The 26,259-nt window shown below is 40.2% G+C and overlaps 1 protein-coding gene across 2 annotated transcripts; it reads left to right on the top strand.

Annotated features, from left to right (window-relative positions):
* Positions 1-11,987: 11,987 nt before the first annotated feature.
* Pcdh18 (protocadherin 18) lies at positions 11,988-26,011 on the top strand. 2 transcript variants are annotated; one of them, XM_005343947.2, is made up of 4 exons: positions 11,988-14,966; positions 15,759-15,844; positions 15,939-16,102; positions 24,098-26,011. In XM_005343947.2, exons 1-4 carry the CDS (start codon positions 12,480-12,482, stop codon positions 24,763-24,765), a joined length of 3,405 nt encoding a protein of 1,134 aa, XP_005344004.1. In that variant the 5' UTR covers positions 11,988-12,479; the 3' UTR covers positions 24,766-26,011. The 2 variants fall into 2 exon arrangements, with proteins under 2 accessions (XP_005344004.1, XP_005344003.1); XM_005343946.2 differs by having other exon boundaries at positions 15,756-15,844.
* Positions 26,012-26,259: the final 248 nt, after the last annotated feature.

Below are 26,259 nucleotides of genomic sequence, written 5' to 3'. Positions count from 1 at the left end.
CAAGGAGAGATTTTTGTTCATTAGAGTGTACACTTCCTATAACCGATTATGAATCAATACATACACTGATAAACGCTCTGCTCTTGAAACAGTTGACCGAGGTTATTTATGTTACACAGACTGTCTTGGTCTCATTCGAGCTGTTGCTCAGAAATGAGCAGTTATTGGTAAACCAAGAATCACCCAGTTTGTATTAGTGCATCCACGTCATCAGCAGATACCAAATGTGACACGCGCTATAAACCTTTATAAAGCCTGTGTCTTTCCAGGCTGCTCTTTTTCTCCTTCAACCTCTTTCTTTTGGTCTTTGCATAGATCGCCCCACCCCACCCCCAATAAATCTCTCAAGTGAGGTCTGTAGCATGCTGTGGCCTTGTGGCAATCCTTGTCCCCATCTGCCAATTTACTCTTCTAGTATGAAGCCCTAACAGTCACGCTCCCTTTGATATGTAAGACTAGAAAGACTTGAGTGTTATGTTCAAGGAAATGAGATGAGTGATTATAACGCAGGAGAGCAGATCTGAATCGATAGTGGCCAGTAAGGGATATGTGCCAGAGCTTTCCATTGGGTGTTCCAGAACTCTCCAGGAAATTAGCAGAGGATGCAAAACTCTGGGAAACTGAGCACATATAGGTTACTTTCATCACTAAGAACACATATAGTGGCTTTGCAGAGATGTCATAGAGAGCATCAGACCTGATTGTAGTATTGAATTTCTGGTAATTTGTCCTACTGGCAAAGTCCCAGAAGGGAGGGTCCCTCTCTGCCAAGGTAAGCAAAATCTGCTATTGTTATGGGTGTCCCTGAGAAATGACCCCTCAGACACAGTTTATAGTCAGTTGAAAGTCTTTATCCCATCCAACCAGGACTACACTCAGGTATCAGGAAAACCTTTGTCCAAGGGTCTAGAGCATGATGTTTTTGAAGGCAAAAATATGCTCTGTCATCTCTCTTGGCAGCGGCAGTGGGTGGGATGGTAGGGGATGGCCATGGCTGCCTACAAGCAAGCAGATTTTAAGAGAAGCTTGAATAAGCAGTTAGCTAGGGGTGTGATCTGCAAGCAGTTAGTAGATAAGATAACTGGGGCATCTTGACCTTGGATTCCAAGAAAAGATTTGGGTAATTTTCCGCCTTCTCACCAAAAAGATCTAATTCTAGGAAGCCTAAAATGGATTCAACAAGAACACAGGACGGAGGAACCTCTGCACTGTCTTGATCTCATATTACGGTCTCACATCTCTTCAGCTATTGTGACCCTCACTGATATAAAAACAATTACTTAGGTTGCAATTTCTGCGTTCATTGTGGAATTCCTTTTGTCTTCATGCATTAAGAATACAGATTTGTAGATAGAATACATTTTATAAGCTTATACCGCTGTTATCCATTCAGATGTTGGCTGTGTAGACTCTGTGGCACAGGATTATTCTGCTTATAAAGATCTTAGAGACTATAGTAAACAAAAGCCGTGTTCTTTTTAACAGTGTAGCATGTGCTTCTGACTTACTGAGAAGTCAGATATGGAGGCCTGCAGGAACAATATGTAAATGCAGGCAGGCTGTTTACGCTGGGATCTGTTCCTGCATAGTAATCATATCCAATCCTAGCAGAACCTTCTGAATTTCAAACACAGAGGCACAGCAAAACAGACAGAACCACAGCAAGCAGTGTAGGATGGCTGTGAAGTGCTCAAATATACTCACGGTTCCTGAAAATCAGAGATTTCTGTAAGTTTAAAGATACATAAAAATATCTTTTTTAATTATATTAGTGTGCTCCGGTGAACTGCTCTGGGAGGGGGAATCATTTTGAGGTTTGTTCTCCCATACTTCTTTTAATATATATTTTTCTAAAAGAATACATTGAAGCAGAAATAATAACCATTTGAAGAAAAATTATTATTGAGGGCAATAGGGATTGTGAATATTATTTCATGATTTCATTAAACACACATTAAGAACTCATATATTCTATGTTCTTTATGTTTTTTTTCTGATCTAAAGAAGGTCTCTTTGTAATTATTTTGTGGTCGCTGACTCCAAAGCTTCTGCCTGGATATCGGAAAGCACATATGCTTGCCTTAAATTAAACCATAGTTTTCACTACAAATGTTACTGTCTTTTATTTAGCAGAATTTCTGTCAAAACATGATGGAAAGTACTCCAGATCATCAGGACTTCTATTTATGCCTCCCCCCCCCACACACACACACACTGAGTTTGGGATTTTTTTCTTTTATTTGAAAATAAAGAGAAGACCACTGATGGGATGCCTAGGCAACATCAAAGAGCCGGGAGGTGGGAAGTGGTCCTCTTTGATCTCTTTCCCCTATCAGTGCCCTGGACTCTGCTACCCTCTGAATTTTGTCAGTCCTCCGAATGGCTCTGGTTAAAGTTAGGAATACTTTTGATTCCTGTATAAACAAACACCCCTTACTCAGTTTCCCAGGGACTTTTCTCTTGTGTCCAAGAAGTTAAAGACAATTCAGAGGTGATTTCTTCCAGATAAATCTAGTCTCAGGGAGATTTTGTAAATTTATGAAGTCCTTCTACCTAAAGAAACTGAGATATTTAGAGCCGGTTGAAGCCTTGAGTGTTGACTTTGCCTCTTCAATGTGCTCTCACCTGTGCCAGGGGAGAGCTTCAATGAATCCTGTGTCCGCAGTCTTGGTGTTCAAAGGGACTGTCCCAATCACACTGTGTCAGTGGATTTCTGGTTGCTGGTTTTATCACACAGGTTTCATTTTCTTTCCATAAGAAAATTGACCTTTAGGTTGGAAACATGGCTCAGTTGGGAAAATACTTACTGCTAAATGTAAGGACCTGAATACAAATCCCCGGGACTCATGTACAAAGTCAATGCTTCATCTTAGTCCTTGGTAGTTGGAGAAAACCGGCTCTTTCAGGCTATCTAGCTTTATTTAACCTGTCAGTGATCTTGATCTTCAAAATATGTTGGAGATATGCTGGAGGAGCACATGACTTCAACCTCTGGCTTCTATACACAGTAGCACAAACATATTTGTGCCCCTGTATGCACACATCTAGATATGTGAATATGTATTTGCATCGCACACTCAAAAAGAAAAAAAAAAAACATCACCTCAGTTTCTTATTATTCTTTCTTCCATAGCTACACACTTTAGGGGGAGAGGAAACTTTAAATATACAGCCACATTTTTCCCATTATCAAGAAACAAGCCATTGCAGTTATTAAATTGTAGCTCTCTGAAAAATAACTTAAATATTATGAGTTCTAGTTCCCTTATACATAAATGGTTCTAAGATTAACTTGATCAACATGAGTTGGTGATGATTCAACATTATTCAGTGAATACTGTTTTAAGTTGGTGACTGTGTTTCAGCTCTTTGTTCTATGTGAAGAGAAGAGACATTTCTATATCCCAGGGCAAAACCTCTTTGCTCCGGATCAATCACAACAGCTCCATTCATTCCCTTTGCTGTAGGTGGTTGAAAGGATAAACACGGGACACAATCTTATCCAGTGAGTTTTGAGAGGTAATCAGTTGTAGACATCTAGAAAATACTCTACTTCCTGATGAAAGATCTAGCATCCAGATTGTTGCTCTATGTTTATTATGAGCGAAGTCATGTTTCTTATAAGTATACGGCTGTCCTGAGGTCATAAAGAAGCATATTCTAGGATAATCCAGCATATTGACATCACCAGCAGAAAGACAGGAGGCACACAGTTCATGAAGATATCACCAATGCCTATTTATTTAGGATTAGAAATGTCTTTAATGTTTGCATAATGTGATGTGAAACAAAAAATCTCTCTTAAATCTTTTGCCCACATTCTATTATTTATATTCTACTCATCTTAAAAATCATAAATGTTTCAGTGCAAACTTTACAGATAGAAATAATGATAAATGTGTATGCATATATAGGCATATATATAAAACTCCACTTGACCATAATAGTTTTCAGCAATTGTCACCCTTATTCTTATTACATTCTAAGAGCTACATTTCATTATTAGATAGGATATTGCTATTTTAGGTGATTCTTTTTTCATAAATTGCTAAAGAGTTCATTTTCTTTTTTCTTTCTTTCTTTATTTATTTATTAAAGATTTCTGCCTCCTCCCCGCCACTGCCTCCCATTTCCCTCCCCCTCCCCCGATCAAGTCCTCCTCCCTCATCAGCACAAAGAGCAATCAGGGTTCCCTGCCCTGTGGGAAGTCCAAGGACCACCCACCTCCATCCAGGTCTGGTAAGTTGAGCATCCAAACTGCCCAGGCTCCCACAAAGCCAGTACATGCAGTAGGATCAAAAACCCATTGCCATTGTTCTTGAGTTCTCACTAGTCCTCATTGTCCACTATGTTCAGCGAGTCTGGTTTTATCCCATGTTTTTTCAGACCCAGGCCAGATGGCCTTGGTGAGTTCCGGATAGAACATCCCCATTGTCTCAGTGTGTGGGTGCACCCCTCGCGGTCCTGAGTTCCTTGCTCGTGCTCTCTCCTTCTGCTCCTGATTTGGACCTTGAGATTTCAGTCTGGTGCTCCAATGTGGAACTCTGTCTCTTTCTCCTTTCATAGCCTGATGAAGGTTAATATTCAGGAGGATGCCTATATGTTTTTCTTTGGGTTCACCTTCCTATTTAGTTTCTCTAGGATCACGAATTATAGGCTCAATGTCCTTTATTTATGGTTAGAAACCAAATATGAGTGAGTACATCCCATGTTCCTCTTTTTGGGTCTGGCTTACCTCACTCAGGATAGTGTTTTCTATTTCCATCCATTTGTATGCAAAATTAAAGAAGTTATTGTTTTTTACTGCTGAGTAGTACTCTAATATGTATATATTCCATTTTCTCAATTCTTAAAATATACATTTTTTTAAAAAAATGATTAACTTCATTTGAATACTTATTTTCTAAGATGTTTTATGCCTTAGATGGGAATCTGCTTGAGATTAAAGTATTCTGGGTATACAATATCATGTATAACTGGCTAATTTGTCATATTTAAATTGGCTTTTCCATATCTGAAAGAAAATGAATTCTGTGATAAGAGAGGTATAATGCTCATATAAATAGTAGCATGCTATGTTTCTTACTAGAAAACGTCATTTTTTCAATTAAGCTTTAGATTCTCTTCTCAATTCTATTCTCTTTGTGATATTACATACATATAGACATATAAACATATCCACATGCACAAATGGCTTTTTTTGTTTATCTGTTTGTTTGTTTGAAGAAAGTCTTTCACTGTTTATCTCCAGTTGTCCTCCAACTCACAGAGATCCGCTTGTTTCTGCCTCCCTGGATATTGGGATTAAAGACATGTGACACCACTGGCCAGTCACAAATGCCATTTAATAGTGGGACTATGCTCTGATATTAGGTGATGGTGTATGGATACAAATGGGTATATTTAGACAATGTCAGTTCCTGGTAAAGTCACTGGGCTTTAATCTTAGGACACTACCAATATAAATCTCATCCTCTTTTGAACAGAGATGCCTTGCTGGGTTCATAAGTATAATTCAAATACATTTGACATTTGCTTATACACACCGTTGCTGTCATTTGTGAGCAGTTAAGATCTAAGCATTTGAATTTCCAGAATTCAAATTCATAGCTAGGTATCTGCTGTTTTTATAGTTCATTAATCATTTGGTCTTTTGATTTTTTGAAATTATTATTATACCATATTCTTAATTATTCTCGTTGAAAGCTGTTTTTGAAAAGATATCAACTTTATCTTTTTCCTGAAAAATTAAGTTCCTATAATTTGATAATCCTCTTTTAACTATACTGAAAGTCACTAGGTTAAAGTTCCTTAAAAAATACCCAAGTAGTGGTTGATTACTAGGACATGACTAATTTTATACAAATACTAAGAAAATAAGCGACTGAGTCCTGGCATTACCAACAATATGATTATACTTAATAATAGTGATTTTAATTACATAACTCATAATATTCAATAATTCATAGTCAGCTCAACATTATATTAAAAATATCTGTTCCAAATGTTTATTCCAATTTAATGCACCCTGAAAAAAATTGCCTTAATTTTCATTATGCAAGAGAATCTGTGAAGTTCTCCTTTATAATCTTTGAACTTTTATTTTGAGAATAGTCAGTAGTCTATGAGTAGTAGAATGCCCAAAGTTGGAATGCTCAAATGCCTGGCCAAATAATACATTTTTTAAGGGTCATCAGAAGGAGTATTCATAGAGGGGACTTAGAAGATGATCACAGACAGTACACTTTCTGCCATGCTGCCACTTGTTCTTCCCAGCATGAACAAGAAGTAACTAAGTATAAAGAAGTTTAAAACTAACACTACTTACCAGTTTCAAATACACAGCCTGAAATCCTAAATATATATGCATGCATGTATCTGTGTGTATTGTACATATATACAAATACACACACGTAATGGAAATATTTTGTTTTCAGAAATTGCTGCCTAACAAAACCTAGATCTCTTTTTCTGAAAAATGTTTTCCTGTAAGTGAAAACTATATTCCCTAAATGGATAAACAGGATAATATCTGGAATAAGACATTGAATCCAAAGCTTAATTTCCTTCCTTGCCATGAAACCAATCAGAGAAAAATTCCTTATATCAATTCTACTTAATGCTCTTTCATTGATAATGTCTGAGCTCAGGCCCTTCTCATGGTAATCGTCTCCTCATGCCGATTTTCTCCATACCCTGGAGGAGCCAAGTCTCACAACCTATAGAATTCAGTTCCTTCTTTTTAGAATGCCTGCCACTGGTGACAATAGATGACTCTTTAACAGTGTTTCTCTGACTTCAGTGTACATGGGAACCACCTAAAGATCTTATTCTTTGCACAGCATGTTTAAATAGGGTTAGGTTGCTGTCTGGGATTTTGCATTATCATAATGTTTCCATATGTAGCCCCGGCTACTGCTCTGTAGACCATCACTGACTGGCCAGTTTTACTTTAAGAATGGAGATTCACTTCACTCAAAGTCATTTCAGCTACAACTATAATAATTACGTAAGCTGAGATTCTTGTTTCAGGAATTCTTGCTTTTGAAGGAATGGATTTAGGAAGCCCAGTGTAGTAGAGCAGACATTTATTCCCTGCAATGGGGAGGCAAAAACAGGTAGCTTTCTGTGAGTTTGAGGCCAGCAAGAGCCAGAGCTACAGAGAGAACCATGTCACAAAAACAAGAAAATAAAACAAAATGAGAACAGATTTAATGTTATTAATCCCAATGTCAATCTTGCTGAATCTAGTTTACCTGTGACCTGGTCTTAGTCTCAGAGTCTGACTGGGATTACAGTGTGGGCTCATTTCCTAGTCTCCAGGTCTCTGGATATCCCTCCATTTTGTCTTCATTTTGATCTCCACTCTCATAATCTGCCTGTTATAGAAGACCCGGAGCCAAGTAACGAATAGCAACTCACCTAGATGTCTCTCATTTGGACTCAGAATATCATCTTTTGCCAAACTTTAAGTCACCTACTGGAACTTGGCATGGACCCTTTGGCAGGACATCCCAGATACTGATTGCCCATGCAGACACAATTAACCTAACACCTGTCACTCTGGTCAATAGATTCCAGCTCTTTCTGGCTCTTGGCTTCCTCTGCCTCCTGAACAGCCGTGTCTTCAGGTGTGCAGCTGTCCAGTGGTCCTTAGCCCATTTTGTTTTGATCAGAGTTTATCAGAGTTTCTTCTACTCCACAGGTTGAAATTCTGGATAGAGTTTTATTTTTCATGTCTTAACTTAGGTTGGCAAATTTGTGCCAACAGGAGGTGGACACTGTTTAGTCAGTTTTTACTATTATATTCTTAACTAGATTAGTTGAGGGACTCCAGAGAAAGTAGCATAGAAAGATGTTATATGGAAGGAATAATAATATTTTTAAATAAAAATATTTAACAAATTTTATCTTTCCTTATCTTTGACAATATTTCATATAAAATTATACACACAAATATATATACATACACAAATATACATATAGATGTTTATACATATATATTTATATAAGTATATATACATAGCTGTATATGTGTGTATATGTCTATATCTTTATTCCCTTTAGGTCATGTTAGAACAGGCACAACATACAAGATGTATATCTGATCTAATATAAAGATTACTGAGTACCCAGAAGATATCTCTTAATTTTAGAATATAGAATTAGATGTATTTATATGGTAAAGAATCTACTTAGATATGCTTAGCAAATCTTATAAAATTTTCTTCAATTAAACCATAGCCTTTCAAGATCGTCATATCTCCATATGGCTGGTTTTGTCTGTTATGCTTCATAGGTGGCCTTCATAAAGTCAACTGGAGAGAGTTTCAGCTTTCCAGCCTAAAATATAGGGGGAAAAGGGATTACAGATATAAAACACGTTTCCTTTTCTTCGACAAATGTCAAGCAGAAAATGGATGCACAAAAGCTAAGAAAATAGCTCTGTCGTGGGTCTACTCTGACCCAGCCTTTGTGCATTTATCAATAGTTAAAATTCTTGCAAGAACTTTTGGAGAAAGTTATTGTAACCACCTCTAAAGGATGATTTGGACCCATTAAAGTCAGCTGAGTGTCTCAGAATTCTACAGCTTTCAGTGGTTGGCACCTGTAATCACTCATTGGCTCAACTGATCTACCAAGCACTTTCTTTTAATCAGCTCTAAAGTACTGGGTTTTCTTAACCTCACAAATCTTTGATAAAGCCCCTTCTCTTTTCTAATTTCCTAGGATACCACTGTAGAGTAATTATTGTGGCTTATTATGCCCATATGGTGTCAAGGAGGGTCATGCATTCCTTCTACAAAGCAGTGCATAATAAATGCCAGGGGAGACTGAAATGTTATCTCCATCTAGAAGAGAACAAAATATGTGCTTTTTTCAATTTTCAAGGTAGTAAAGATGTAATATAGTGATGGCAAGTGAATACGTACTACTCTAGCATTCTGATTTTAAATTTCCATATGCTGTTATGAAATATAAATTAATAAATATGATGTTTAAAAAATCCACTTCTGCATTTCACAAATGAAACTTTACTTTTATATTCCAATACCAAGAGAAATATTTTTCATTTAATATGAAGAAACTTAAGCCTTAAAAGTGAGGCTTAGTTTTTCCTTATTCTTTAATAGGAAAAAAATTTTAATGACTCAGGCATAGAAAACTGGATTTTCTTTAAAAAAAAATAAGGATTCAACATAGATCATGCATGTACTTCCACACACCCCACATGCATATGCACACATGTAATCACAAGTATTTACACTTCCCTATGCACATAGAAGGAAAAACATGTAATGAGAGAGAGAGAAATCATGGATAAAATATATCCAGCATACTGGACACAGTCAACTTCAAATCCAGAGACCCAGGACCACTCTCATGTCTGGCTTCACTTACATGGCCACATTATTAAAGCCGTGAGAACATTCCTCATGTTTGTCACCAGAAGCAGCCATATCAAAGGTGACAGACTTTTAGGACTATGGCATCGGCTGTATTTCACTGGCTGTCTGAGAAGTTCTGTGAGATGATCATCCATGGATTCACATGTTTGCCAAAGTCCTAAAGAAGTAAGTTCTACCAGCCCATGATCACATGACTGCTTAAAAAGAAGCTCATCATCTTCCTCCTCAGTAGTAGTCTAGATATAGTTTGTTCACAATCATCTGGTGGGAGTATTTTAGATAGAACCCATAGGAAGAAAAAAATAAGTAAAGATATCAAGAGGATATGTAAACAACTCAGGAGGACATTAATCTGTGAACATGAAACGATATTTGGTGCCCAGACTCCTGTAAGTGAAAAGAGCCATCCTCCATAAGATGATTCCAAAATCGTTAAAGTCATAATCACAGAAAAAACATTCTTGATGGCTACATCTCACCTGGCAATTATGATAATTACCTTGGGGACTGACACTGAAGTCATTTTCATAATATTTATGTGCAAGCAGACTGTCAGAAGTAAGAGGAAGATTTTTTAAAGCATTGCATTCTAAGAAAAGGGGAAGGCTTATCCTGTAAATTAAGGTAATCAAACCCTAGTCATAAGTTTTGGGGGTATGCTTACCACATTCCCAAAGAAAATTCTACTCCTACTGGTGGAATTAGATTACTTTGGAACACCCATTCCCCCAAATTTGAATAGTCACTGATTTCTTTCTTTGCTTCTTTGGCTTTTACAGAGGGGTTCACTAAAGCCTCAACTGATATAATTATTGGCTCAGATTGTTAGCAATCTAGGCCAGATGGCTGTGGATTTCGAAAGTCCCAGTTGCTTGTGGTGGTTTTCAGAGTTTGTCTATAGGGTTTGGGGATCAGCAGTTTGAAAGGGTTGCAAACTTGTGAAATGGTGTTATTCATGGGGGCAGAGTGTTCATCAGCGTGACCCAGCAATAAAGGCATTCATTATGGCTTCCCCATTCTGCACAATTTGCCACACAGCACTGGTTTTAGGAGGGGGGAAGAGAGACAATGGCTTATAAAATGCTTTTGAATGCCTAAGAGGAAGGCAAGTTCGTGCTGGGACTCTTCTGGTTTCTTCTTTGGGAAGAACCTTCTCAGGTGACTTTAGCTGAGTTCTGCTGAGAGTAAGCAAAGTGGAAAAATTGGAAAATTACTTTTAAAAAAAATGTGTTTCTGAGGGGCAAAATAGAGTGGGAGAAAAATAAATGGAAAACAAGTTACAGGCAGATTCTGTGAAGCAGGGACTAGGCAAGTGGCGGAAGACTGCTGGGGAATAATGCAGACGGTGGGGGAGGGGGGCAAGAATGGAGCTACAGTGATAAACTTAAAAAGAAGCCGCAGAGCAGAAGGAACATCATAAATAATCATATTTTCAAATAAGAATACCATATCAACTCTGTGACCTGGATACAGCACCAACCTCCTGAGATATTTCCAGCACTCTGATGCACACAAAATGCAATTTTCAGCTCAGGCATTTTATTTCTCAGTGTAAACAACCTTTGGGTTTTTTAAAATACATATCTGGAAACTGCTTTCATAAATAATGTATATAGTATAAAAATTTGACTTGTAAAGTATTGAGTCCATGTCCCCTCCGTACTCATCGTGAAAACTCACTACGGATAGATAATATTCTGTGGGTAGAATTCGCTAGGCAAAAACTACCAATTTTACCCAAGATAAATAGGATTTTGTTTTTTAAGTGCAAGACAAAGAAATATCAGACACAATTTTGCTCAAGCCAAAGAAAGGGTTGAAATAAGGCAGAATTACTTTGTTAATTAGCTCCAAATTCTGAGGTGTTCCTTTAAATCTTGCCAATTAAGAGACACCAGGAGTGTAAGATAGCCCCTTTCTTATCTTCAAAGAGTAAAGATGAAAGAAGACAGAAAATGAAACCTCTCCACTTGGGCTGCTCTTTAAAACAGAGCTCCAAGAAAATCGGCTCCTGTTCTCCTTGGAGAAGAAAAGACCCAAGTATTTGCCGAGGGGGAGGGGAAAGCGCATAATTAGAAGCAAGTTTTCCCATTTTATTAAATTCCTCCACCGACAAAATGCTTGGAGGTATTTTAAGTGAAACCAGCATTTAAGGGATCCCGAAAAGCAGATGATTACATGTTTGTGGCAGAAGAAAAGGGCAATTAAAAAAAAAAAAAACAAGAACTATTTAATGTGCCATATAAATACAGGCGACCAGAAGTTGATTTAAAGTTTTTTCCTGCTTTCTTTTTTCTCTTTTTTCCCTGCCTTTTTTTTCTTTTCTTCTCTCTCTTTTTTTCTTTTTCTTTCTTTTCCTTTCCTGCTGTAATTTGTCTCCCCTTTGTCGCGGCACGCTTGAAGAAAGTAGATGGAGGATGGAGGAGGGGCGGGGAGGACTGCAGCCCACCCCCGGCCGCGCTCCCGAGTCCCCCGCCAGTCCCTAGCCCGCGCCCGACACCCTCCCGCTCCCACCCTCCACGCGCGCCCTCCCTCGCTCCGGTGACTCCAGCAGCTTCGGATTTGGAAGCTCGCTGATTGGCTGGAAGCGATTCAACACACGCCAGGCAAAGAGCTTTGTCTGAGTTGAAGTGAAGTTGTAGAGATTTTTCAGACTGGAGTCAGCAATCACGGGTGTTTAGTCTGCAGTAGAGCAGAGAAAAGGAAAGGAAAAACAGAAAAAAAAATCAAGAATCGCCCGGGAAAGACACACTGCAGACTCCGCCAGCACCCTGCAATAGATGGGGACGGAGTCCACGCGGGGAGCCAGGCCGAGGTGACACGCTGCTCCCAGCCGGGAGGACTGGCGGCCACCCCCACCAGGAGAGGACTTCACGCTCTCGTCCGGAAGTCGCCACACGGTGTGTATGAAAACTGAAGTTTGTGAGCTGCTAATTGCTGTGTGATTAAGAGTCGCTTTCAAGTCTCAGAGACCTGATGTGGCTTAGAGCTCTGAGTGGCGGGGAGGAAGTTGCTGGGATTGCCGGGCTGATTTAACTCGCCCTGGGAACGGAATATAGGAACCGACCAATGCACCAAATGAATACTAAAATGCACTTTAGACTCGCACTTGCACTTGTGATGGCGTTTTTCAGCTACGATGTCTTGGGTAAGAATCTGAAATACAGGATTTATGAGGAGCAGAGGGTCGGATCGGTAATTGCTAGACTATCAGAAGATGTAGCTGACGTTTTATTGAAGCTACCGAACCCTTCAGCCGTTCGTTTTCGAGCCATGCCACGGGGGAATTCTCCTCTCCTGGTGGTAAATGAGAATACCGGAGAAATCAGCATAGGGGCTAAAATCGACCGCGAGCAACTATGCCAAAAAAACTTGAACTGTTCGATAGAGTTTGATGTGCTCACTCTGCCGACCGAACATTTGCAGCTGTTCCACATTGAAGTGGACGTGTTGGACATTAATGACAATTCCCCTCAATTCTCAAGACCCGTCATTCCCATTGAGATATCGGAGAGCGCGGCAGTCGGGACTCGAATCCCGTTGGACAGTGCGTTCGACCCAGATGTTGGGGAAAATTCCCTCCACACCTACTCGCTCTCTGCCAATGATTTTTTCAATATCGAGGTGCGGACCAGGACAGATGGGGCCAAATACGCTGAACTCATAGTGGTGAGGGAGTTGGATCGCGAGCTGAAGGCAAGCTACGAACTTCAGCTCACGGCCTCCGACATGGGAGTGCCCCAGAGGTCTGGCTCCTCCATTCTGAAAATCAGTATTTCGGATTCCAACGACAACAGCCCTGCCTTTGAACAGCCCTCTTACACAATACAACTCTTAGAAAACTCCCCAGTTGGAACCTTGCTCCTGGATCTAAATGCCACCGATCCAGATGAGGGCGCTAATGGGAAAATTGTATATTCTTTCAGCAGTCATGTGGCTCCCAAAATTATAGAGACTTTTAAGATCGACTCAGAAAAGGGACATTTGACTCTTTTCAAGCCAGTGGATTATGAGGTCACCAAGTCCTATGAGATTGATGTTCAAGCCCAAGATTTGGGTCCCAATTCCATTCCTGCTCATTGCAAAATTATAATTAAGGTTGTGGATGTCAATGACAATAAACCTGAAATTAGCATAAACCTTATGCCCCCTGGAAAAGAAGAAGTATCTTATGTTTTAGAAGGGGATCCCATTGATACATTTGTTGCCATTGTCCGAGTTCAAGACAAGGATTCTGGGCTGAATGGAGAAATAATCTGTAAGCTTCACGGGCATGGACATTTTAAACTTCAGAAGTCCTATGAAAACAACTACTTAATCTTGACCAATGCCACGCTGGATAGAGAGAAAAGATCTGAATATAGTTTGACTGTGATTGCTGAGGACAAGGGCACACCCAGCCTCTCTTCAGTGAAACATTTTACTGTTCAAATCAATGACATAAATGACAATCCACCTCGCTTCCAGAGGAGCCGATATGAATTTGCCATCTCCGAGAATAACTCACCGGGGGCCTATATCACCACGGTGACAGCCACAGATCCAGATCTCGGTGAAAATGGACATGTGACATACACCATTTTGGAGAGTTATGTCTTGGGAAGTTCCATTACCACATACGTAACCGTTGACCCATCTAATGGTGCCATCTATGCCCTCAGGATCTTTGATCATGAAGAAGTAAGCCAGATCACTTTTGTGGTGGAGGCAAGGGATGGAGGCAGCCAGAAGCAGCTTGCAAGCAACACCACCGTCGTTCTGACTATCATTGATGAGAATGACAACATCCCTGTGGTGATAGGGCCAGCCATGCACAATAATACTGCAGAAATCTCCATCCCCAAGGGAGCTGAAAGTGGCTTTCATGTCACAAGAATAAGGGCGGTTGACAGAGACTCCGGTGCAAATGCTGAACTCAGCTGCTCCATAGTAGCAGGTAACGAGGAGAACATCTTCATCATGGATCCCAGATCATGTGACATTCACACCAATGTCAGCATGGAATCCCTTCCCTCCACTGAATGGGCACTCTCTGTTATCATCCAGGACAAAGGCAATCCTCCCCTTCACACTAAAGTCCTTCTAAAGTGCATGATCTTCGACTACGCAGAATCTGTGACCAGCACAGCCATGACCTCTGTCAGCCAGGCATCCTTGGATGTGTCCATGATCATCATTATTTCCTTAGGAGCAATCTGTGCAGTGTTACTGGTTATTATGGTACTCTTTGCGACGAGGTGTAACCGGGAAAAGAAAGACACCAGATCCTACAACTGCAGGGTGGCAGAATCCACTTACCAGCATCACCCCAAAAGGCCATCCAGACAGATTCACAAAGGAGACATTACACTGGTACCCACCATCAATGGCACCCTGCCCATCAGATCTCATCACAGATCCTCTCCATCTTCCTCTCCAACCTTGGAAAGGGGGCAGATGGGCAGCCGCCAGAGTCAGAACAGTCACCAGTCACTCAACAGTTTGGTGACCATCTCATCAAACCACGTGCCAGAGAATTTCTCACTAGAACTTACCCATGCCACCCCTGCTGTTGAGGTAAGAACATAGACTACATCGCCCAGCACAGTCAGCTGTGAATGCTCACAGGCTGAGCAGTAAGCACACTTTTAAGACTGTCGTTGATAAGTAGCAATATCCAGTTCCCACAGGACTCAGTTCACAGTGTGTCCCTATCTCAAATATGCCCTTTGTCATACTCTTCTATTTTTAATAAATAATTCACTTTGCATGTAATATGTGTGATGTTAGGGGATACATATGAAGCTCACACAGGACTCTCTACGAATTCCTTCACTTCTCAGAGTAAGATGTTGGGAAGTTAAAAAAATAAAAAGTAAAGGTACCCACTTAGTCTCTTTGTTAAAATCTCTCCTAAAAAAAAGTCAAGATCCTGGGCCTTCAGAATCTCATTCCCATGCATGCTGTCCTTGTAAAACTTTACATGGTTTTCTGGCATTGTTTTAATGAGGTAGGTTAGCAGTGTATTTTACTGGATTTTTTTTGAGTATTTTTTTTTTTTTTTTAGTGTCTGACCATTTTATCTGAACTGTAAAAGAAGGCAGCTATTTAAAAGCAAGAGTTTCAAGAATGAGCAATTCAGCTGTGTTTTGAGATTATCCAACTCTCCCTGCAATATATTTAGCTGTGTTTCCCGGCTGGCTGCACTTTCTGCATGGTCTAACATATGTAAATCACTGACATACAGAAATTGTGAGCTTGGCATGTAATAACAAGCCTCTTCTTTTCCCTTGTGAATGCTTGAGCATCTCCCCCCCCCCTACACGCACACTCTTCAGAAATCAGCTCTGTCTCTTTGGTTTCCAGCAGGTTTCCCAGCTTCTCTCCATGCTTCATCAGGGGCAATATCAGCCAAGGCCAAGTTTTCGTGGAAACAAGTATTCCAGGAGCTATAGGTATGAATTATCCTTTGTCTGAGCTGTTATGTCTCAAGTTAACTTAAATGCTGAAGCATAAAATTGTGTTTTATGGTTTCACTGATCTTTCTAGATATGCCCTTCAAGACATGGATAAATTCAGCTTGAAAGACAGTGGTCGTGGGGACAGCGAAGCAGGAGACAGTGATTATGATTTGGGGCGAGATTCTCCAATAGACAGGCTGCTGGGAGAAGGATTCAGTGACCTCTTTCTCACGGATGGAAGAATCCCAGCAGGTAAGAGGAAAATGATAGCTAAATCTTTATTTTCACAGCTACCACAACCCCAGGATGATGAACAGCTTCTCCCATGCTGCTGCTTCTGCTGTCTTTAGCCTTCTCACTAAAGTGGGTGTCATCTGCACACTATTAACAGTGAACAAGCATGAGACAGTTACAGTTTTTTCTTCTCAAAATCCACAATAGGCAGCTGGTAGAGAAGGAGCAAATATGAGGGCTTCATAAAAGAAGGAGTGAGAGCATGGAAGAAAAGCAAACTGCTACCCTTCTCTTTCTGTCCTATCCAGCAGTGCCATAGGGCACTCCCGAGCAACTCTAGAAAATTACTGGGTGGCTGTTTGTGTTCAGACAGCCTGTTTGGTGAACAGTGGTGAACTGGACTGTAATTTGGAGGATGCATTTCCTGTGATGGGAACCAACTCACCAAATCAGAGACTAAAATACCCTGGAAAGGGTATACTTTAGGCACTAAAAATAGGTGGAGGAATGTACCTTTGTAGGTGGGGAGGGGAGCATATTTCATGCCACTTCTCATTTGGAGTCTGTACAGCAACGGAGGAGGAAAACAAGCCCAGAGGGGGATTTATAAAGCACACAGTCAGGTAGAGGAGAGGCTATTAAGTTTTGAACCAATTTTTCCTTCGTGACTGTTACCTCTAATGGTGCAGCAGAAAAGCTGATCCAACTGGGTAAATACTGAGAATATCAGTAGCCGTTCTGTTGCTAAGGGCTGCAGTACAGGAACACAGATGTTTTCCTCTGCCTAGCCACATGTATAAATCCATTGTCTGTCAATCAAATGACTGTTATTTAACAATACACAGAGAGAAAAAGAGCAATAGTTTACTTCTATCTTACTTCTGTCTAGTATGAATTTTTTTTGTTTTTATTTTGGATAAAGGAGTATAGAAAATATAAGTGAGTTTACCAATCACTTTAGGAGATTCAATAAATAGAATTTAAGCTCTCATGAGCTATAGGAATCATGGTATGACTAGCTAATCAGTGGCAGAGTTCTTCCCAGCTGTGTCTAAGGTGTCCTCTGGACTCAGGCTGCTCTGGGTTCATATGGTGTCTTTTAACCTGCCATTCCAGGCTTTGACACTGGAGTTAGCTATAGTGATGGTTGTTGACTTTCTACACATGTCAGTGAATAAGCTCTTATCGTTTTGAAAACATTGCTGTTATGCCCTTTGGAGTTAGTTGTGGTGGTGACAATGACATTTGTGTTCATGTGTGTTTTCAGCTTTGAAACCTGGAAGCTTATAAAGGTTACAATAATGTATCTCAGGCAGGCAGGCTGTGCCTGGTGGGGATGAGATGGTGATTGAGATATGAATCATTTTCCACACCTCTAACCATGAATCCATGACTTATTTAGATAACAAGTGTTTTCTTTTAAATAAAAGGTCTAGCTTGTTTCTTCCCTCTCTTTCTCTCTGTCTCTCTTTCTCTCTGTATGTGTGCATGCACATACATGTGCATGTGTGTTTACCCATGTGTGTCCATGCAGAGGGCTGATGACAGTGGATATCTTCTATTTTTCTCTTTGTCTGTTGCCTTGGGAGAGTACGTCTCCTTCAGAGGCTTTGGATACAGCTATTCAGTTTACCAGCAAGCTTCCAGGACACCTGTCTTTTCCTTCTACTGCCAGCGTTAGAGGCACAGGCAGCCATACCTGGCTTGTAGATGTTGCTGAGCCAGATCTTCTTGTTTATTCGACAGTGCTCTTACCACTGAGCCATCTCTCTAGACCCATGTTTGCTTTTGTATCCTTTATACCAGCCTCTCTGCAACCACTAAGTGTTGCTCATTCAGTTGAGTTATTACAATAATAGATATCTTTTCTCTGGCTAGACAAATGTATAGAAAGGATGTCTAGTTGAATTGAGGCACACTGTGTGCATGATAACCTATATTTGCACAGTCACCCATAGAATCTATTATTTTAAATTTGTAGATTCTTTAGACCAATTTGGAGACAAATCTCTGAAGTATGGAAAGGAACAAATATGCCCCAAGACACCACACTCAAAGAGAATTAGTTTTATTTTTCTGGTTTATATAATGACGTAGGTCACTGAATTTCTATGATTCTGTCATATTATGATGCTGACAAAGCCCTAGAAAAGAATAGCAGAATTTCTCAGATTAGATTATTTCCTAAACAGGAACACATGATCATATCAATACTGTGAAGATATTTTAAATGATGCTTCGGTTCACTTATTGAAATTTTAATTTATCTTGGCAATAAAATGGAGAATAAAAATAAACAATTCCAGAAAAATAACTGTGCCATTTGTAGACCTAAACAACATCTGATGTCTTTTTAAATTCTAAAATCACATAATTTGAATAGTTAACTGTCAGTGTATTATCTATGTACCCAGGCATTTATTTACTCCTTCATTACCTGCAATTCAGGGAACTGAACCAAGAATGCCACACAAGTCAAAACTGTGCTTTCTCTCTTCGCAATGCTTCTCATCTGGGTTATCTTTTAGAAAAAAACAAAAACAACAACAACAACAACAACAAAAACCCGCAAAAAACAGAGCCAGTCATCTTTCCCTTTTTCCTATATTTCCAAAGTTATCATCTTTTTATATGCTCATGGCAGGAGAATTATCTAGTACTTTAGCTCAGTAATGATTTAAAATACTAGTAATAAATATTAAAGAACAAAAAGAATGGGTTAACTGTAGGTAACTATAAAAAACAGTCAATCTTATATATTAATTATTTAAATCTCCATCATTATCACATAGTTGTCCAAAATCACAGATTTTGTGTATGTGCATGTATGTGTGTTTTTAATCAAGTATGTCAAAAGAGACACATTCCTATCTCAGTTGCTTCCTGCTTCTACATGTGGATGAGCTATTCTCAAGTTACAGAGAACTGGGAAACGAGCAGTGATTGGTGGTGCTGCCATTATGTCCATGTTTTACCAGCACAGATTGCAGTGCATGCTAAGTGTCCACAGAGATAACCATCTTTGAACCATGATCATCATTCAGGTGACACTGTGCCGAGATCCTACTTTCCTGTTTATTTCTGTCGATTCTGCAGGCACGATAGTTTGTACAACTTGTGGTTTTCAAAAGTATCTAGCCAGGAAATACTCCGAGCAGGGAAAAAATGTTGGTCCACATCTGAATCTTATTAACAGAGATCAGCACAATTTTCTAAAGTATGTATATTTTTAGGACTGGAGTATCTCATTCCAACTGTTTTCCTGCATTGATTTGTGAACAAATATAGATTGTGTTGCACTGCATGGCTTGCCAACAGGGTCATTTCTGGTCATCATTCTTCCAATTCCCACACAAATGTACTTTTTTTGAGCAGCTAAACAAACATGCATTTTTGTCCATTGGCTCATGTTCGTCAACTCTTTTCTTTCCTCCTCATTCAACTTTGAACTCCAACACTAAGCATGTGTGCACAATGCTTCCATGTTCCCAGTGTATGCTATACCACATAGATGGTTTGTAAAGACTCCCCTGCCTGGTCTTTTTTGCTACTTCTCTTTATTCCGTCTCTTCCACTTTTCATCATCTTTCATCTGTGAGTACTTCAAATACTCATTTTTCATTATTGTACTCTGCTCTTCTAGCAGGTGTTTTCGCTGGCTCCTGGCCTTCCTCCCATGGCTGGTTTATTGTTCCAATGGGCGTGCTGCTATTTCACGTCTCTTGCCTCCTCCCACTGTCAAATGTTTACTCCGTACAGTTTCACAATCTTTTCAGAACATTTTAAATCATTTCTTTCTTGTCTCAAAGTCAAACCCTGACTCTCGTTGCTCAGCAACACTAAACACAACTATTATCTTTGTATTCCAAGTCCACTTAAATGCACTCTCGGCCTAATCTCAATCATGTCCGTTTTGAACCCTTTACAGCGGGCAGAGAGGCTTCTTTTCTTTTGTACACACTGCACTTCCTATACGCAAAGCTGCCCTTCCCTCGCTTTGTGCACCTAATGCTGCTCACATATTACTTTCAACTTTGTTCCGTCTTCTGAGGTACCTGTGTCCACATCCACTCCTTTTTCTTTCTCAACGTATCCCAGGCATCATCTTGCTTGCCGCTTTGCCTGGGTGTCTCTGATAGCCTCTGTGATACGCAGCTCAGAACTAGGTCATAGCCCTTTTTGACAGCCAGGCACTGAAATGGCCCATATTTGATGGGATTTTCAAGGATGACCTACTAGTTACTTGAGAGTTAATGGCTTGACTGAAGTTCTTTTTTATGCTCACTGCACTGCTTCCCGCCACACATGTAAGGTACAGGACATTAATAAAATCCACAGTCATATCGTGGTGCAGGAGACCATCTGTTTTCACTTGTCACTATCACCATAAAAGCTATCCTTCAAGAGAGCTTTCAAATATTCCCAAGGATGGCAGAGAAGATGGCCATTGCTCGCTCAGCTTCTCTAGATCCTTGCATATAGGATGGAACATTTGCAGCACCGAGCCATGCATGCAGTGTCCAGTAGCTGAACTCAAGAGTTAGGGGTGAATTTGAACACCCATAACACTGAACATCTTTCCTTTGCTCCTCTCAACAGCCCCCTTTCCCTTTCATTTTCCACCTTTCTTTCCCACGGCCTCATTTTTGCTACTCTTTCCATCAGTCTGCCTCTATAATTTCTCTTTTCTCCCCCATTTTCATTAGCATGTGTGTGGTGTACATTTGAATCTATGTATGTTTGTACATATGTGGGCATATTTGTGTGATTTGTGTGCCTGTGGTGGGGGGATACCCATACATGTGGATAAGGCCTGCAATCATCCTCAATAGCTCTTCCATCCTATTCCATGGGGCAGAACCTTACAACCAAACCCAGAGTTCTTGGATGTCAGTAGTCCAGTTAGCTAGCATGTTCTGGAGATAACTTGTCTCCACTGCCCAAGGTAGGAGTTACAGGTGAACTGCCACATCCACTAGGCATGTCCATAGGTTCTGAGGATGCTAAATCTGGTCCTTGCAATTGTGCAGCAAGTGCTCTAACCACTGGCAAATCTCTCCAGTCAATTAATTATTGCATAATTAAATGTTCACTAATCTATTGTGCTATAAATATCATTCACTGCCTAACAACCACTCCTGAGAGGGTTGTGTTAGTCACGTGGGTTAAATTGGTATATTATCTTGTTACCTACAGGCTCATTGTGTTCAGGTTTTGAGACAGCTTGTGTTTGGTCAAGATCTCAGAATCCCAGGTAATTTTAGTCCTTATTAAAGAGCCAAATGAGGCGGTACTGCAAAGAAATTCTTCCCAAGCCTAAAGACCCAGAGTTGAGGGCCAGAACAATACAGAAGACTCTATTAGCCTTTCTTCCATCCAGAAGGGAGGCAGACAATATACACAGGTCTTGTTTGTTTCTTGTGAGAGATTGAGAGGACAAAGCAGCGGTTGGGAGTGGGGGCATCGCCATGGTGAAAGTTCTCTGCTGAGGAAACATAGGTGCTGTTTATATCAGCTGCTTTTCAATTTCTTTACTCTTTTCTCCACTGAATGGATTAGAATATGAGTTGACAAACACTTCCATGTGGCATAGTCCCCAAAATTGGTCATTGCAACCTGTGATTTTTGTTTAAATCCCTCTGGTTTGTTCAGTGGAATCTTCCCAAAAAGTTTTCTAAGACAAAGGTTCCCTCCCTCGATTCTTACTCTTTTCCCAGTGTTCTTTTCACACTTTACAATTTTTGGATTCATACCATCTGGCTCCTTCTCTTACTGCACTTGTTTTCAGTTTTGTTCCTCACCTTTTCTTGTTTCTATTAAGAATGGAGGCCCAGCTGGGCTGGGTCTGAATGAGCATGTGATCAAACCGGACTCCCTGAATGTGGCTGACAATGAGGGCGGACTGAGAAGCCAATGATAATGACATCATCGGGTTTTGATTCTACTGCATGTACTGGCTTTTTTGGGAGCCTAGTCTGTTTGGATGCTCACCTTCCTAGACCTGGGTGGAGGGGGGAGGGCCTTGGACTTCCCACAGGGCAGGGCACCCTGACTTCTCTTAGGACTGGAGAGCGAGGGGGAGGGAGAGGGGGGAGAGTAGAAGGGAAATTGGAGGATGGGAGGAAGTGGAAATTTTTATTAAATAAATTTTAAAAAGACCAGAATTAGCATGAAGATGAGTGATAAAGAGCAGTGACTTCCATGTAGTTAAAGGAGATCATTATATATCCTTTTCTGCTTACTTTTCATCCAGAAACTAGTGTGACTACACTCTATACAGCTCTTCTACCAGCCTGTAGCGAAGGCATTATGCACGTAGTAGGTGATTTGTTTCCCCTCGTAAGCAGCGTGGCTGTCATAATTTCAACACTGACCAAGCTGGAAATCCGCTCTCAGTAGTTAGCGCTATAAAGTCAGTGCCGACCATGTCCCTATGGCTCGCGTCCATCTGCTTTCTTTTAGATATGAGGGCGGCTTTACATTTTCTGAAATTCTGTCCTTTGTCTTAAAATGTAAAAACGTTGAAAGATCAAGTTTTCCTCTGAAAGAAGTGGTAGTTCTATGGAATACATGTTTGCATATTCTTACATATCTTAGGTTTTATGCAGTTTAGCTGCTCTATATTTTTCTGCTTTTCTCATTTGTAGCATTTTCTAGGAATGTGACCACTCACAGCCCACTAGGTAACTGGAGCATATGTGAGAGTTAAAGAATGTGCTTTTCATGGTCTTCAGCTTTCGATGACTTTTCCATGTGATTAAATACTAATGTATTTCAAACCTTGAAATAAAGACCTTACAACAGGCTAACTCAGGATACCTAAGGTAATAATTAAGAACATCTTGCATTGCTATTTTAATTAACTGGCCAGTAAAAAATGTATAAAACCCTAAGAGAAGGCTGGGCAGTGGTGACTCATGTCTTTAATCTCAGCATGTGAGAACAGAGTCAGGTGGATCTCTGTGAGTTCGAGAACAGCCTGGTCTGCAGAGCAAGTTCCAGGACAGGCTCCAAAGCTACAGAGAAACCCTGTCTAGAAAAACCAACCAATCAATCAACCAAACAAAGAGAAAACCCTTAAGAGATATTGATACAATGCAGATGGTAACCGGAGAATCATATTAGTGTCTCCATTTAAATAAAAAACAGGTAGAGAGTTCTTATAAAGAAAGTTAGTGGAAGATGCATTGGAGAGATCACCTGGTAATATTTCAACAAAAGATCTCACCTTAAAATCAATTTCTTGCTGTTGTCATTGTACAGCCCATGCTCATTTTCCTTCCTTCTTTCCTTCCTTCTTTCCTTCCTTCTTTCCTTCCTTCTTTCCTTCCTTCCTTCCTTCCTTCCTTCCTTCCTTCCTTCCTTCTTTTCTTCCTTCCTCCCTCCCTCCTTCCCTCCCTTTCTTCCTTTCTTCCTTTCTTTCTTAGAGGGTTTCTCTGTTTAACAGCCTTATTTATCCTGGAACTAGCTCTGTAGACCAGGCTGGCCTCGAACTCACAGAGATCCACCTGCCTCTGCCTCCAAGTGCTGGGATTAAAGACCTGTACAACCACCACCCAGGCTTATGTTCATCTTTTATTTGGTCACCCAGGCCTTGACTCTTTTGGCCATGTTTATACTTGAATGAGCAACAATACCAGGCCTGTTCTCCTATCTTCCATCAGAATGGGACGCAGACAATATACACAGTCTCATTTCTATGTTCAAATAATATGTATTAATAATGTATACATAATGATATGATTTCTTATGTTCAAAGTGGAATACCAAAAATAATTCCTTCCTTCCTTTAAATATGTGGAGGGATATAACAGCAAGTATGGTAACTGGTCCATAAAGCCAACATACACATGAAAATTAACTGTAGTCTGTGTAATGTGTGCAATCACAGGCTAGCATCATGGCAATAGTACAAAACCTTCTCTTTCTACTCTAAGAATAAAATGGTATTCCCCACGACTTGGAGTGTTGCCCTGTATACTAACAGACCCTCATTGCTTTGTTTGTTCCTAGCAATGAGGCTGTGCACAGAGGAGTGCAGGGTCCTGGGCCACTCTGACCAGTGCTGGATGCCCCCGCTGCCCTCTCCATCCTCAGACTACAGAAGCAACATGTTCATCCCCGGAGAAGAATTCCCAGCGCAGCCTCAGCAGCAGCTCTCGCACCAGGGCCTCGATGATGACAGCCAACCTGCAGAATCTGGGGAGAATAAAAAGAGCTTTTCCACCTTTGGGAAGGACTCCCCCAGTGATGAGGACTCGGGGGACTCCAGCACATCATCCCTGCTCTCAGAAATGAGCAGTGTGTTCCAGCGCCTCCTCCCTGCATCCCTAGATACCTATTCTGAATGCAGTGAAGTGGACCGGTCCAACTCCCTGGAACGTCGGAAGGGTCCAGCACAGGCCAAAACTGGGGGCTACCCACAAGGGGTTGCGGCTTGGGCAGCCAGCACACATTTTCAGAACCCCACCAGCAGCTCTGGAACCTCTCTGGGGACTCACTCCAGTGTGCAGCCTTCTTCCAAGTGGCTGCCAGCCATGGAGGAGATCCCTGAAAACTATGAGGAAGATGATTTTGACAATGTGCTCAACCATCTTAGTGATGGGAAACACGAACTCATGGATGCCAGTGAGTTGGTGGCTGAGATCAACAAACTGCTTCAGGATGTCCGCCAGAGTTAGGGGACTTTAGCGGAGCCTTTGTGTTTCCATGTGTGTGGAAGTAGGGGACAGGAAAAACCCCGAAAAAAAAAAAAACTGGCGTTGCCAAATAGTTGCATTTATCATAAATGTGTCTGTGTATATTGAATATTAAATACTGTATTTTCGTATGTACACGATGCAAGTGTGATTATTTTAATCTGTATTTTAAAAATACATTTGTACCTTATATTTATGTGTAATTTAACAGACAAATTTTATTTTTTTACTCCCATGACAAACATGTTTTCCTAATCATGCAGAAACTAGCCACTATTTGAATTTATATCCTTTTCAACCAAAGGTACTGCTTAGATTAGTTAAGCTGGGGCAGAATTATTATGCTGTATGAACAACCCCACTGATGCATTAGGCAATTCTTAGTTTCCTTAAGCGATGAAACTTCCTTTTCAATATTTACAAAAAAATTAAGCATTGTTAGAAATAGTAAAAAATATTATGATCAACATTCTCACTGCATTCTGTTAGCTACGATAGATCACTTCTCACAGCAAAATGGAGGAATGGCATAAAAAAAATTTTAGACTTAGAACCATCCTGCGGTACCTGTGGGAACGCAGTGACATGAAACTTCTTCCTAGCAATGATGAGCTTGGTCTTGAGAATATTTTACCAGCAGGAAAATGTCTGCTTGCAATTTAAACTAAACAGCGAATCTGATTTAAACCTTGGCATATGAAATATGATTTAATGAAGTAGAGTCTGTACTCTAAATGAATACATTATGTATTCTACCAGCAAGGAGTGTTAATAAACAAAGACAGATATGTCAGTATTATGCCCCTGCCCCACCCAGGTTAGTAAACATAATTGATTTATCTGAAATTCCTGTTTGAATCTCTCCCTCTTTTCTCACAGCACTTGAACATTTGTATCGACTGCATTGTCTTTTTTGGCTATAATTAATCATGTTTAGCTTTTGTCTCTTGTGCATGCTTTTATGAATTTGCTTGTATTTCTAGCATATTGAACATTTATAAAGTCATGTTTTGGTTACTGCAATTTTTTTTTGATTTATCGTGTGACAAATGAAAACTTTATTTATTGTGCTGTTATCTTGTGTGGAATGCCTTGGTACGCAAGATCCTTATTATGACTATTATCATTTATGTTCAAGCTTCTATGAATGTTATTTCTATTAATACACTATCTTGATTGTACTCTCCTGAAAATTTTACTGTCAGTGAAAATAAAAGGAAAATTAAAGCAAAACTATGTCTATGAGTCAGACTCCTGCTCTGATGTTTTAAATACTTTGTGTGCTCAAAACTCTCCCTGAGGGGGGATTCAGCACTGGGCATCAAATGGCAGAAAGGGAATAGCCAAGAGGCTTGGAAGACACTGAAGATGAAATGAGACAGAGAAGAGTCAGAGGAATGAAAGTAATTGATTGGGTTTTTCTGCATTATGCAATCTAAATGTATTTGGAATGTAAAGAAAAACACAAATATTAAC

The sequence above is a fragment of the Microtus ochrogaster genome, chromosome 1 (assembly GCF_000317375.1).
Source record: "Microtus ochrogaster isolate Prairie Vole_2 chromosome 1, MicOch1.0, whole genome shotgun sequence".
Lineage (NCBI taxonomy): Eukaryota > Metazoa > Chordata > Mammalia > Rodentia > Cricetidae > Microtus > Microtus ochrogaster.
The sequence above is the reverse complement of the archived record's forward strand: the minus strand, read 5'-3'. Positions and strand labels throughout refer to the sequence as shown.